The sequence below is a fragment of the Jaculus jaculus genome, chromosome 9 (assembly GCF_020740685.1).
Source record: "Jaculus jaculus isolate mJacJac1 chromosome 9, mJacJac1.mat.Y.cur, whole genome shotgun sequence".
In the NCBI taxonomy this organism is placed as follows: Eukaryota; Metazoa; Chordata; class Mammalia; order Rodentia; family Dipodidae; genus Jaculus; species Jaculus jaculus.
In genome coordinates, this window is record NC_059110.1 from 117,288,730 (window position 1) to 117,303,088 (window position 14,359).

General features: G+C 51.0%; 1 protein-coding gene across 1 annotated transcript; it reads left to right on the plus strand.

The window, feature by feature from the left end:
* Positions 1 to 4,104, plus strand: Sost (sclerostin). Its single transcript, XM_004655279.3, has 2 exons — positions 1 to 322; positions 3,182 to 4,104. Exons 1-2 carry the CDS (start codon positions 106 to 108, stop codon positions 3,601 to 3,603), a joined length of 639 nt encoding a protein of 212 aa, XP_004655336.1. The 5' UTR covers positions 1 to 105; the 3' UTR covers positions 3,604 to 4,104.
* The last annotated feature ends 10,255 nt before the right edge of the window (positions 4,105 to 14,359 follow it).

Consider the following 14,359-nt stretch of genomic DNA (forward strand, 5'->3'; position numbering starts at 1 on the left):
TTGGCTGGCACAAGGTGGAGGGGGCTTTAAAAAGGCGACTGTGTCTAGGCTGGGGACTGGAGCCTGTGCTACTGGAAGGCTGGGTGTCCTCCTCCGGCTGGCACCATGCAGCTCTCTCTAGCCCTGTGTCTCCTTTGCCTGCTGGTGCATGCAGCCTTCCATGCTGTGGAGGGCCAGGGATGGCAGGCCTTCAAGAATGATGCCACAGAAATCATCCCTGAGCTCGGAGAGTACCCTGAACCCCCACCAGAGCTGGAGAACAAGACCATGAACAGAGCGGAGAATGGAGGGAGGCCTCCTCACCATCCCTTTGAGGCCAAAGGTATGGGGCAGAGACAACTGTTAGCAGGAGCATCCCAGAGAAGCAAATGAGGAAGTGCTAGAATATTCTCTCTGGAGGCTTTGAAGAGAGATTGGGTGGGTGGTCAGTTTTGCCACACGAGGGGAGGGACAGGCTTGCTTGGAGGCACAGAGGTACCGTGGCAGCAGCGCCCTAGGATTCAAGTACAAGGGCAGAGGCTGGCACCGAGGGCCCAGAGCAGGTAAGAGGCTGCGGTAGGGTGTGTCTGGCATTAAAATAGGTTCAGAATGCTCAAAGAATCCCCTTCTAAGAACACAGGGGTCAGGCCCAACTGCTAGAACCAATGAGTCAGGGACAAGGTGAGAGGGTAGCAGCAGCTGCTAGATGTCATGTCCGACACTCGGACTGTCCCATATGCCACCTACCCACCCGATGGGATGCCTGTGAGGAGAAGCCCACCCTGAAGGTGGAGAAATCGAGGGCCCAGAGATGCGGTCACTAGTAGAAGAGCTGAGATTTGAAGTCAATCGGATCCAGCTGCTTGACAGCCTCGGTATAGATGTGGGGCACAGAGAGAGAGAGAGAGAGAGCGAGTGCCGCTGCAAAGCTAGGAACCCCCTGCAGCTCCCCTTGTCTGCCCAGTGGCTAGCACCCGAGGAACGGGAGTTGTAGGTGCAGTTTTAGTCCGTGACATGCGCGGATGGCAGTTGAGGACAGCCGCTCCTGCGTGACAGCAGGTGGCATCATCTGTCGTGGGCTGCCCATCCCAGCACAGCCTCATTCCTGAGGAGGGAGCCTGACCCCAGGGGCCAGAAGGAGCCAGTAGTGCATGGAGACAGGCCTGCGCAGACAAGCCTGGAGGGGGTGTATGTGCAAGGCTGGCAGGAATAGCTGGGGTAGGGTGGGGGCTGGAGGGACACCTGAGCCAGAGTCTTGCCTGTTGGCCACCGTTCTCGCTGGAGGGGAACTCGCTGCCCAGGCTGCCACTGCACTCTGTCTGTCCCTCGACCTGATGGGAAAGGGGGAACTTGGTGAAGTGCAGCCAAGACCTAAGTCTTCTAAACAGGAGGGCAAGAACACCTCCTTCCCCAGCTCCCCCCACCGCCCCCAGGCAAGGGCTCACATGACTGCCTGCAGGGCTACAGGGGACCCTAAACATAAGAGCCCCACCCCACCCCGCGCCCATTCCCATGAAAGACCACATCCCCCGATGAAGCCATGCGTGCAAAGCGTTCATGTTCCGTAGAGGAAGCGCCTGACCTAAGAACACTATTCTTGGAAAGCCCCGAAACTCATCCTTCCCTGGGCAAACAGGCCACCCCCACATACCACCCCTGCAAGACAGAGTCCAGAAACCAGGAAACCAGCCACAGGAGGGTGGCCAGGCCCACACATCCTCTGCCTGCTCTCCAAGGGGGCTAGGAGCGGAGCCTGGCCGTCGCCCCGCTCTGGTTTTGGTCAGAGGACTATTTTTATTTTTATTTTATCCTTTTGTGCCCCCACGAGACCTCTGAGGGATGGACAGGTGCTCACACGAGGATTAGTCATTGAAAAAGCTCCAGCCCGCGCTGGAGAGAGATGGCTTTGCCGTGAAAGCGCCTGCCTAAGGACCCAGGTTTGATTCCCCAGAACCCACATAAGCCAGATGCACATTGGTGGCACATGTGTCTGGAGTTCATCTGCAGGGTCTAGAGGCTCTGGCATGCTCTCTCTTATAAATAAATAAGTTTTTTTTTTCTAATAAAAAGCTCCAGCCTTAAACCTACAGCAGGAGATATTGTCAAAGTGTGTGCTGGGGACCAGGCCAGGCCTCAGACCTAATCCCCTCCCCCGACCCCCAGGGAGCAAACTTAGATGACTATCAGGTGCCTATTTAAGCGACACAGAAAAGTTGTCTTCAGAAGAGAGCCTGGTGCACAGCACCGGCTTAATAATTGCTTAAGCTGAAGCTATACGTTTGGGCTGGCGGGAGGGGAGTCCTGGCTCTGGTCCCTCTAGTAAGATAGTAACTTGTAAAAAGCAGATCCCTGTCCCTACCCCCACCCTGGGATGCCAAGGAAATCACTTTCACTCTTGAGGGAGCCAGTAGGAACTGGGTGGGACCCTAGGGCGTGGAGTCAGGAGATGCAGCTCAACCTTTCTGGCACGGTTTTTTTTTTTCTGCCCCCACCCCTCAACCTGGACCTGTGTCGCCTCCCCCCCCCCCCCCCCCCCCGCCTGTGATAATGAAGGGGTTGGACATGCTGCCTTTGGCTCCTTTCAAGTCTAATGGATTCTTATCCCTGCCACTACCCTCCTCCCCAGCAGCTGTCCGGATTTATTACCTGCAATTAACCTCCGCTGCTTTCTCTGAGTCCTGCCTACCCCTCCCAACTGGCTGGCAAGGGAGTTTAGGAGAAGCCAGAGCCATCCAGGTGTGGTTTATCCTGCTTCCCAGGGACCCTACAGAGCATCAGAAAAGGACGCCCCCCCCCCCGCACACCCCCCCGCTAGGAAGGGATTAACATTGCACACTAACCCACGCTGCCAGCTCTCACAGGTGTGCCAAATGGTGTCCTGGGAATGAAGTCCTGGGACAAGCCATTTGACCCATGGGAAGAAGACAGAGGTTGACTTCTCTGTTCAAGGTGACAGGGAGTTAAGTCATGCTGGAGCCCTGGTGTTTGGATCACTTGGTTCCAAGGGATGAGAAAGGGGGGGGGCGAGGACCAGCCAGGAATCTTCCCACTCCTCCCCCGGCCCCCGAGCTCCAAGGCTCTCCCGGTCACCTGTGCACAGGTGCAAAAGCGTGTGGACCGATTGTGGTTTTTTTTTTTTTTGGGGGGGTGGTGGACGGGATGGAGGGAACCGAGAAGTGCTCACGCGCCCCTCTCCCCGCAGACGTGTCCGAGTACAGCTGCCGCGAGCTGCATTTCACCCGCTACGTGACGGACGGGCCGTGCCGCAGCGCCAAGCCCGTCACCGAGCTGGTGTGCTCGGGCCAGTGCGGCCCAGCGCGCTCGCTGCCCAACGCCATCGGCCGGGGCAAGTGGTGGCGGCCGCACGGGCCGGACTTCCGCTGCATCCCCGACCGCGCGCGCGCGCAGCGCGTGCAGATGCTGTGCCCGGGCGGCGCGGCGCCGCGCACGCGCAAGGTGCGCCTGGTGGCCTCGTGCAAGTGCAAGCGCCTCACGCGCTTCCACAACCAGTCGGAGCTCAAGGACTTCGGGCCCGAGGCCGCCAGGCCCCAGAAAGGTCGGAAGCCAAGACCCAGCACCCGGGGGACCAAAGCCAACCAGGCCGAGCTGGAGAACGCCTACTAAAACCGCGCCAGGCCAGCATCTCTCCCCCACACCCTCCACCACCACCCCCCAGCCACTGCCACCGCCACCATCAATCGCCATCACCAACCATCGGGCGCACCCCCCCCCTGCCTTCCCCTCCTCCCCAGTTTCTGTCCCTGCACCGGTGGTTCGACTTGTCTGTATTTTGTTTTGTGTGTGCGTGTGTGTGTTTTTAAACGCCTGCAGCCCAGGGCAGGGTGGGGGTGGTGGTGAACCCATCCAGGCTGTTTGGCTACCAAATCCTGTCGCCCTCCAGAGGGGAGGGTCCCACAGGGCAGGGGAGGGGGAAACCGAGTCACAGACACTGAGCCACGCGGGGCCCCGTCCCCAGGGCCCGCCAACTTTGCTGATCCCCTCCCTCTTCAGGGGAGGCCCAGGTGGAAGGAAGCATTTTGTTCGACGCAGTGAGGAGGGTGCAAAGTCAGGGAACTGTTAAAAGAGAGTTTAGTAACCAAATTCCTCCCCCCCCCCCCCCCCCCCCCCGCCACTCTGCCCATCATAAAGGCTGGGTGGGCTACAGCACCCCACTAGGTAAGGATCCTGGTTCCCTGGCTTGGCCACTAACTTGCTGTGTGATCTTGAGATACATGAATCCTTCTAGGACCTCAGTATCTTTTTTATTTTATTTTATTTTTTTGTAAAATGGGGGTGAGGGTGGGATTAGGATCTCGAAGACTCCTCTTAATATCAAGCACAGGGTGCCCTTTGAATGGAGAGAGGAGAGAGGGAGGGAGAGAGAGAGAGAGGGCCTGCATGAGCTGGACTTGAGTCACTTCCAAAATTCAGAATTGGGTTGCTCTGGTCTGACAGACAACCATGGAAAATAAGCAGGAGAAAGAAAGGAAAGAATCTATTTATGGCTAACGAACTCCTGGAAGAAGCTGTGTTTTTAGTAGCTTGGCCTCCCCTGTTTGGCTACCTCCACCCCTCCATCTCAAAAAAAAAAAAAAAAATGATGATGATGATGATGACTTCCACTGGTGTAGGGAAGGAGAGGAGTCCAGACAGGTGGAAGGGACAGAAATCACACCTCCCTCTCCTGTTCCCAAAGAGCAGTGCCCTTCCTACATTTCCATATTTTAAAGTAATCTTCTGCAGAGACCTTTAAAGTCTAAGGACACTGGGCTTGCATCACCTTCCATCACAAACCAGCATGTCCCTTCTGAAGCACCTCCTCCTGCCTGCCACCCACAGACACATCTCTGCCTAGAAAACAGCTTCCTCTAGCTCTTCTCTGTGATGGCATATCTTATATTAAAAGAGTAACACTGGGGGGGGGGGGGTCAGTGACAAGTGCTGTAAATATATGCTGAGAAATGCAGAGCGTCTCAGTGGCCACCCACAAATCTCTTTGAAAGCCATTTCCAGACCCCTCTTACTTTCCGTGTTCGTAATTGTTAAAAGGAGGGGGAAAGATGTTTTAAACAGAAGCACGTGCCACAGAAAAGCCTGGGGGGCTGGTGGGTTTTGCAAGCCTACCACGTGGGACTTGTCCTCAAAAAAAAAAAAAAAAAAAAAAAAGGAAAGTGCAGTTTTTAAAGAGTTAAGTGACATATTTATTTTCTCGTTTAAGTTATTTATGCAAACGTGTTTTTTTTTTCTTGTAGAGAACGACAATGTTAATATTGCTTTATGAAGTACAGTCTGTTCTTTCAGCGACCAGCGGCATTGTTAATAAAAAACAATGAATCATTACCAGGAGGATGTGGTCTCATTTTGTCAACCACACACAATGTCATTTCTGTCAGCTCACACCCTTCTCTGGGTCACAAGGCCCCAACCTTGAAGATACCTTTAAGTACACTCTGGTGGCCTTTGTGGCAATTATGTGTTTCCTTTGAAAAGTCATGTTTCCTTCTTCCTTTCCAAACCTAGGCCTCACTCCCTCACTGGGTCATTGTCATAACCTCAGCTAGCTGGTCTCCCTTAGCGAACTGCCCCAAACTGCTGTTGTCACCCGGTCACTCCTGAGCTCAAGATCGTTCCATAGCAGCTCCTTGCCCAGGATCAAGTTCAGGCTCTGACTGTGAAACATAAGGGCACTTCATTCCTGCCTCTTGCCCTGCCAACACTCATGCCAGGTGATCTTTGCCTCCTTAGTTTGCTGACCCCACTTGCCACCCCCAAGAATTCCTCCTCTTGATTGAGATTCATGTGACGTTATTACCTGTCCCTTGAACTTTCTTTTTATTTTTTTCTCAATTTTTATTAACATTTTCCATGATTATAAAAAGTATCCCATGGTAATACCCCCCCCCCCCCACTTTCCCCTTTGAATTCCATTCTCCATCATGTCCCCTCCCCATCCCTTGAACTTTCTGAGAGAACCTGAAAGGTTCTCTCCTCTGATGTCTCACACCACTACTTTGGTTCACCTTTGATTCTCATTCGTGGAATACTTGTCTAACATTAAGTACAATTCGAGACCAGCTCACAGGGAACTGGGCTACGCTTTTCTCAAATATGGATTGTTATACCTCCCTGGTGAAAGCCTAAGGTCTTCAAAAGCAGAGACCATAGATGGCTGTCCTCTCAACACTGGTCTTCCCAAAGGGCTTCATGGTGCTGTATACCAGCTGGGACTCAACAGCTGCTTGGCTGCAATGAGAATGAATAAGGGGGAATGGAGGAATGGCTTACTGTTAAGGTGCTTGCTGGCTTAGTGGTTAAGGTGCTTGCCTGCAAAGCCTTAGGACCCAGATTCGATTCCCCAGAACCCATGTAAGCCACATGCACGTGGTGGTGCCTGTGTCTGGCATTTGTTTGCAATGGCTAGAGACCCTAGAATGCCCATTCTCTCTGTCTCTTTCTCTCTCTAGTAAACAAATAAATAAAAAAAAATTTCTTTTAAAAAAGAATGATTAAGTCTGGGTGTGACGGTGCATGCCTGTAATCCCAGCATTTCGGGAGATGGCAGCAGGAGGATCAGGAGCTGAAGGCCAGCCTGGGCTGTATGAAACTATGTCTCCAAAGAAATGAAAACAAAAAACAAACAAACAAAACAGTTGTGTATGTGGCTCACACCTTTAGTTTCAGTACTTGGGAGGCTGAGGGAGGAGGATCACCATGAGTCAGAGGCCAGCCTGGAGCTACAGAGAGTGTGAGTCTCAGGTCAGCCTGGACTAGAGTGAGGTCTTGCTTCAAGAAAAAAAAAGCAAAACTGCAGGGCTGGAGGGATGGCTTAGCCGTTAAGGTGTTTGCCTTCAAAGCCAAAGGACCCTTTCACGATTCCCCAGGACCCATGTAAGCCAGATGCACAAGGTGGAGCATGCGTCTGGAGTTCGTTTGCAGAGACTGGAGGCCTGGTGCACCCATTCTCTGTTGTCTTCTCTGTCTCTGTCTTTCTCTCTCTGACTCTCTCAAATAAGTAAGTACAAACTTTTTAAAAAAAATTCTAAAAAAAAAAAAAAAGCAAAATAGCCACAGCACAAAATCTACCAAACACACACACTCACACAATTGCAACCCTTCATATCAAGTCCAGCCCCTCCTGATTGTTGTGTTTGGTCGGGTTTGGTTTGGGGTGTATGTGTGTGGAGTGTGTGTGTGTGTCCTGGTGATGGAACCCAGGACTTTCCAGATGCTAAGGCAAATGCTTTACCACCAAGCTGCATCCCTAGCCCTGGTGGCTGCTTCTCATTTGAACTCCCTGTGAATTCCCCTTAACCAATGCTGTATGTGTTGCTAGCCAGTCTTCCCGGTGGTGCCAGGTCTCCTGGAGGACCCCTTTAGGAAATCCAGGCACTTTGAGGAGTGTCCCAGAGGAGGTGGGCAATGGAGACATTGGTTGGCCCATGAGGCAGTGTGGTGCAGCAGGACTGGACCAGGGACTCTGGAGCTAAGCTTGTGTTTGAATATGAGGAGACCGAGGTGCTCAGGATTAAATGTGTTTCTTTTCTTTTTTAATATTTTTTGTTCATTTTTTATTTATTTATTTGAGAGCGACAGACACAGAGAGAAAGACAGATAGAGGGAGAGAGAGAGAGAATGGGCACGCCAGGGCTTCCAGCCACTGCAAACGAACTCCAGACGTGTGCGCCCCCTTGTGCATCTGGCTAACGTGGGACCTGGGGAACCGAGCCTCGAACCGGAGTCCATAGGCTTCACAGGCGAGCGCTTAATCGCTAAGCCATCTCTCCAGCCCTAAATGTGTTTCTTGACAGCTAGCCTGGGCTTGGTTCCTGGTCCTAGCACCCACGCAGCTGCTCAGAGCCTGGTGGACATATGGGTGGATAGTCAGGTCCTATTGCTGTGTTCTAAGGGTGATAAGAACCAGGCAGGAGCAATGGCTCTGTGGTGAGCCCCAGGGAAGGTTACACAGAATTGGATGCTGCTGGAGGCCTGCCAGATGGACAAGGGGTCCTAGCTGAAGCAAGAGCAGGGAGAGTGCCCATGGGTGCAGGAGAGGCCACCATCACCCCTTCACCATGCCCCAGCCACATGCCAGACACAAGGGAAACGAGATTCCCAGTGATGTCCAGACCCAAGCACACCTAGGGCTTGCTTTCTGAGACGTAGAGACTGAGGAGAGATCAGCTTGGGCTATGATCCCATTACCATGAGGGGAAAAAAAAATAACGGAAGGCTAAATTGTAGGTCAGGTTAGAGGTTATTTATGGAAAGTTATATTCTACCTCCATGGGGTCTATGTGCCTGGCGCCAATCAGAAACAGAACAAACAAGAGGCTGAGCTGGGAGGGGTGGTGTTTTGCTGTGGGGAGCACGTGCTCTGGGGGTATAGCCAGACACAGAGCTTGTATTAATAGTCTGAGAGTCAGACAGAGGGACAGAAAGAATTTTCTCTCACTGTTGTCTCTTACACACACACACACACACACACACACACACACACACACACTATACTCTATGCACTCTTTGCACAAGAAGACAATGCCAAAGAAACTTAAAAGAGCCCAAAGTTCTCCCAATTTTAATTGAAGCCAGAGGGCATGGTGTGGCCACTTGTGTGCACCAGCCTCAGAGTCACAGCACTTTGAGATGATGCTGGACCCCACGCTGGGTCCCTTCCCACCAGATCCCTGACACGGGCCGGTGCTCCCTAATCCGGTTCTCTGATGACAGTTCTTCCTGGCACTATCCCACCCCATTCTTAGAATGCACCCTAGTCTTTCCCCCCTTCCAAGGGCTGGCAAGGTCTGAGGTCTTAGGAAGCTTCCAGCAGTAGCTGAGGTCCCTGTTGTGGCTAGAGGGTCAGGAGGCAGGCAAAGGGAGGCTGAGGGGGTCCCACGGGGGCCCTCATTGACACCTAATAGGCCAGTGTAACTGTTAGTGGTTCAGGTTTTACTCTCAAAAAGAGCCTGACTTGGGCTGGAGAGATGGCTTAGCGGTTAAGGCATTTGCCTGTGAAGCCAAAGGACCCAGGTTCAATTCCCCAGGGCCCATGTAAGCCAGATGCACAAAAAGGCACATGCATCTGGAGTTCATTTGCAGTGGCCAGAGGCCCTGGCATGCCCATTCTCTATCTGTCTCTCTTCTCTCTATCTCTCTCTGCTTGCAAATACATAAATAAAATTTTTTTAGCCAGGTGTGGTGGCACGCGCCTTTACTCCCAGCACTTGGGAGGATCACCATGCATTCAAGGCCACCCTGAGACTCCATAGTGAATTTCAGATCAGCCTGGGCTACAGTGAGACCCTACCTCGAAAAACAAAACAAAACAAAACAAACAAATAAATAAATAAATAAAATAAAAAGAGCCTGATTTGGGCGGTAAATATGTACCCCAGCTAGCAAGGGATGTGCCTGGGCCCAGGCGTCCATTTCTAAACACACTTCTTCTCTTTGGGGTGCTCCTTGTCAGTTGGTAAATGTCTGCCCCTCCCTTCCTCTCAGTCAAGTGTCACTTCCCCTGACCGGTCAGACCAATTCAAAGCCCTTTGGTTCAACTTTCCCTTTCTTGGTGCGGTTGTCTCGCTAATTAAGTAATTCTGTTGTGACTGTTGTTTTGAGGTAGGGTCTTGCTCTAGCCCAGGCCGACCTGGAATTCACTATGTAGTCTCAGACTGGCCTTGAACTCACAGTGATCCTCCAACCTCTGCTTCCCGAGGGCTGGGATGAAAGGTGTGCGCCACCACACCTGGCTGAAAGTAATCGTATTCGTGTATCTGATCAATATATCTTCCCCTCTAGACTATAAGAACCTGGAGAGCAGGGATTCTTGTCTTTCCCTGCTCATCCGGATACCCCCCCCCCAACATAGGGCAGGATCCAGTATACAGTAGGAGCCTAATAGGTGTTGTGGGTGCCCATGTATTGACCACAGATTGGTTGGATGGAATGGGCTGGGATGGTTGCATGATGGTGGAGGAGAAAATGGAGTATGTCACTTTAAAGATTTGTTTATTTATTTGTTTATTAGAGACGGAGAGAGGGAGAGTGAGAATGGGAATGCCAGGGCCTCTAGCCACTGCAAACGAACTCCAGATGCATGAGCTACCATGTGCATCTGGCTTATGTGGGACTTGGAGAATCGAACTTGGGTCCTTAGGCTTCACAGGCATGCGCCTTAACCACTAAGCCATCCTTCCAGCCTGAGTATGTGACTTTATATTAGCTCTCTGAGGACAAGCTATGCCCCCTGTGCTCAACAGCTCATGGCTCGCTGGGAGCTGAGTGGAAAATGGATATAAGAGGTAATGGATTGCTACAGAGGATGTTCTGCTGCCAGTATGGCAGAGTTCCGGAAAGTAAGAACTGGGCCTCAGCCGATGCCCGTGGGGACTTGGCATGCAGCAGGCTCTGTATCAAGTTTATCACACAAGGAGATGGAAGCCAGGAAGGAAAGTATGTGGGAGACAGGGAGGAGTCAGATACTGCCAACCCCAGCCACAGAGATGGAGGCAAGAATAATCAGGAAAGAGGGACTCAATTTCCAGGGACATCAGCTCCTTTGGGGAAAGCTTGTAAAGATTGAACCCTAACTTCCTTACCACTGCCCACCTGACCCTCCATTTTCCCATTGTCATCTAGGGAGCCTGAGCTCAGATCTTGTCTGCTAAGAAGGCAGAGCCAGCGCCAAGAAGCTGTGGGCATGAGTGACAGATGCCCAAGAGGGAGGGTGGAAAAGGGAAAGGGAAGGAACAGGGTCTAGCCCATCAACCTCCCATGCCTGACAGCACTTGGAAGGCTGCTCCCTTGCACGGGTTGAAGGCAGAAGCAGGAGAGATTGGGACAGGAGAGGGTAGGGACGGAGATCAAAGGAGGGAAACCAGGGCTGGAGAGATGGCTTAGCGGTTAAGCACTTGCCTGTGACGCCTAAGGACCCCGGTTTGAGGCTCGGTTCCCCAGGTCCCACGTTAGCCAGATGCACAAGGGGGCGCATGCGTCTGGAGTTCGTTTGCAGAGGCTGGAAGCCCTGGAGCGCCCATTCTCTCTCTCTCTCCCTCTGTCTGTCTTTCTCTCTGTGTCTGTCGCTCTCAAGTTCCCGGCCTAGGACTGACAGAGAGATGTAGCCCTTCCCTTCTTATTGCTGGGACAAAACACCCAACCAGAAGCAGCTTAAGGAAGGAAAAGGCTTATTTTTGGCTTACAGTTTTGTTTTATAAAATATTTTATTTATTTATTTGAGAGAGAGAAAGAGAGGTAGAGAGAGAGAGAATGGCACGCTATGGTCTCTAGCCACTGCAAACAAATTTCTGATGCATGTGCCACATTGTGCATCTGGCTTACGTGGGTACTAGGGAATCGAACCTGGGTCCTTTGGCTTTGCAGGTAAGCACCTTAACCACTAACCATCTCTCCAGCCCCTCTGGCTTACAGTTTTGAAGAGAAGTTTCATCATGGCAGGGAAAGTGGGGCAGGAGCAGGAAACTGGGCATCACATCTCCACATTAGCAGAGAAAGAGTAGAGAGACTGACCCAAGTACAGCAAGTGGGGCTGGGCTATAACACACCAAGGCCCACCCCCAGTGACACACCTCCTCCAGCAAGGCTCTGCCTCTCAAAGGCTTGGGGGTTGGGGGATTAAGCCTGAGGCTTAATCACAAATACATGAGGCTGTGAAGGACATTTAACATTCAAACCACCACAGGTACGAATGTGAGCATGCATGGTTTGGACACACACGGTTTGAGTATGTTCCCTAAGGGTTCACATGTAAAATTTAATCCCACGGTGAAGTACTGAGAGGGTGGAAACAATCTATTTACAGTGTTTAGAGGGGAGCCTTTGGGGAAGAGATTAGGAATAAAGAAGGTCATTAGGGAGCTGGGGAGATGGCTTAGTGGTTGAAGCGCTTGCCTGTGAAGCCTAAGGACCCAGATTCTATTCCCCAGAACCCGCATAAGCCAGATGCACAAGGTGGTGCGCATGCATCTGGAGTTCATTTGCATTGGCTAGAAGCCCTGACGTGCCCAGTCTCTCTCTCTCAAATAAATAAATAAAATATTTTAAAAGGTCATTAGAAGCTGGGCGTGGTGATGCATGTTAATCCCAGCACTCGGGAGGCAGAGGTAGAAGGATCACTGTGAGTTCGAGGCCACCCTGAGACTTCATAGTGAATTTCAGGTCAGCGTGGCCAGAGTGAGTACGTAAGGAGAGTGAGAGGCTGGCAGAGACACACTAGTTTCACTTTATGTGACATGCTTCTCATGATGCCACCAGCAAGAAGGTCAACACCAGATAAGCCTCCCAGCCCCCCGCCCCTTAGAACTTAAAGCCAAAGTAAATATTAATTGTTATTAACAATGGAAAGCCGCCTCATACCAATGGCTACCAAATGCATGTGTAATGTCTGGGAGTGAAGAATTCTATAGAGAACAGCAGAGCTAGCTGGAGAGCAGTAGCCCCTGAAGTGGTTGGGTCAGCTCTCCCTGAGGACATGACATTTAAGATCTAAATATGTGGGCGTTGAACCACACAAGGCTTGGGATGCAGGTGTCAGGACGGGAACTCATGAAAAGCCCTGAAGGCATGTGCCGGCTGGGGAAGGACATCATGATTGCCTTGTGTGTCTTTCAGATGTCCCAAGGCCAAGGTCACTAATCTGTAAACCAGCAGAGATAGTATAAGCAGTGTGGATGTGTGCATGTGTGTGTTAGAAAAAGAGATTGTTGTTCTGGTTTATTTTCTTGCCCTGTGTGTTACAGACCAAATGCCCACGGCCTCCAGCCACTGCAAATAAACTCCAGATGCATGCGCCACCTTGTGCATCTGGTTTACGTGGGTCCTGGAGAATAGAACCTGGGTTCCCTTAGGCTTTACAGGCAAGGGCTTTAACCATGAAACCATCCTCCAGCCCTCCTTAAAGTGTTTTTTGTTTGTTTGTTTTTTCGAGGTAGGGTCCCACTCTAGTTCAGGCTGACCTGGAATTCACTATGTAGTCTCAGGGAGACTTCAAACTCACGGCGATCCTCCTACCTCTGCCGCCTGCCTGAGTGCTGGGATTAAAGGCGTGCGCCAACATACCAGCTAAAGTTTTTTATTTGTTTGCTTAACCAAGGATATTAGTGTTGGGCAGATGTATTGTAACAAGAAAACTCATGCCTTTGAATTATTTATTTATTTATTTTTTGGTTTTTTGAGGTAGGGTCTCACTCTGGCCCAGACCTGGAATTCACTATGGAGTCTCAGGGCGGACTTGAACTCACGGCGATCCTCCTACCTCTGCCTTCCGAGTGCTGCGATTAAAGGCCTGGCTTTATTTATTTATTTATTTTTAATTTGAGACAGAGAAAATAGAGAGAGAGAAAGAGAGAGAGAGAGAGGGAGGGCATGACATAGCCTCTTGTCCCTGAAGACGAACTCCAGAAACATGTACCACATTGTGCATCTGGCTTTAGGACTTGGGGATCAAATCCAGGCCCACAGGCTTTGCAAGCAAGAGCCTTTAACTGCTGAGCCATCTCCCCAGCCCCCTTGGGTCCCTTCTACAGCACCCATCTCCGGAATTTTGCCTGTGGTTTCTCTTCACCGAGTGGCTACAAACTCCAGGCTGGGGTGAAAACAAAGCTGAGCTCAGCAGGGAAAGTGCACACCAGAACGTGTTGGTTCTTCCTTCCTGCTGTCACCCCAACCTGGGCTTTAAATCAGTGTAGATGGACTCAGCCGAGACCCTAGATCAGGGGACAGAGACCTGCAGGCTAAGGAGTTCAGAAACGCACACCTCTGCAAGGAGTCATTCTTCCTTCTTTTTTTTTTTTTTAAATTTTTATTAACATTTTCCATGATTCATTCTTCCTTCTTTTAACTGGATAGTAACGTTGTCATCAGTGAGCATGCACCAGTATCAGTGTTCACTCCAACCGTACCTGTGTGCTGTTTGCATGTCCAAATGTGTGTGAGTGCACATGCATGTGGAGGGAGACAATGAAGTCAGATGTCTTCTTTAGTTACTCTGTACTTTACTTTTTAAAAAAACTATGGACATACTTAGTATGGTTACATCATGTATTGGTACCATCCTTCCCCTTGTCCCTGCCCTGCATTTTTTTTTTTTTTGAGACAAAAAAAAAAAAATCCTTTCACTGAACCTAGAGCTCACCAGCTAGACAAACTAACCAGCAGGCCCCCAGGGCTTCACCTGTCTCCACCTCCCCAGCGCTGGAATTGTGCACACCTGTGTGCATGCACACAGACATGATTATCTTCAACCTCTCTTTACTTGAATGTGCATGGCCAAGCTTTCTCAGGTATTCTAAAAGCCATGATTCCATCCCTTGAATGGCACTTGGACTGTAGAGAATGTACAAAATAGAGGTCCAGAATACATAGCATT

Coding starts and splice junctions, on each gene's coding strand:
- Sost (XM_004655279.3), top strand. CDS start 106: ATGCAGCTCTCTCTAGCCCTGTGTCTCCTTTGCCTGCTGGTGCATGCA. Junction 323..3,181: donor CCATCCCTTTGAGGCCAAAG/GTATGGGGCAGA, acceptor CTCTCCCCGCAG/ACGTGTCCGAGTACAGCTGC.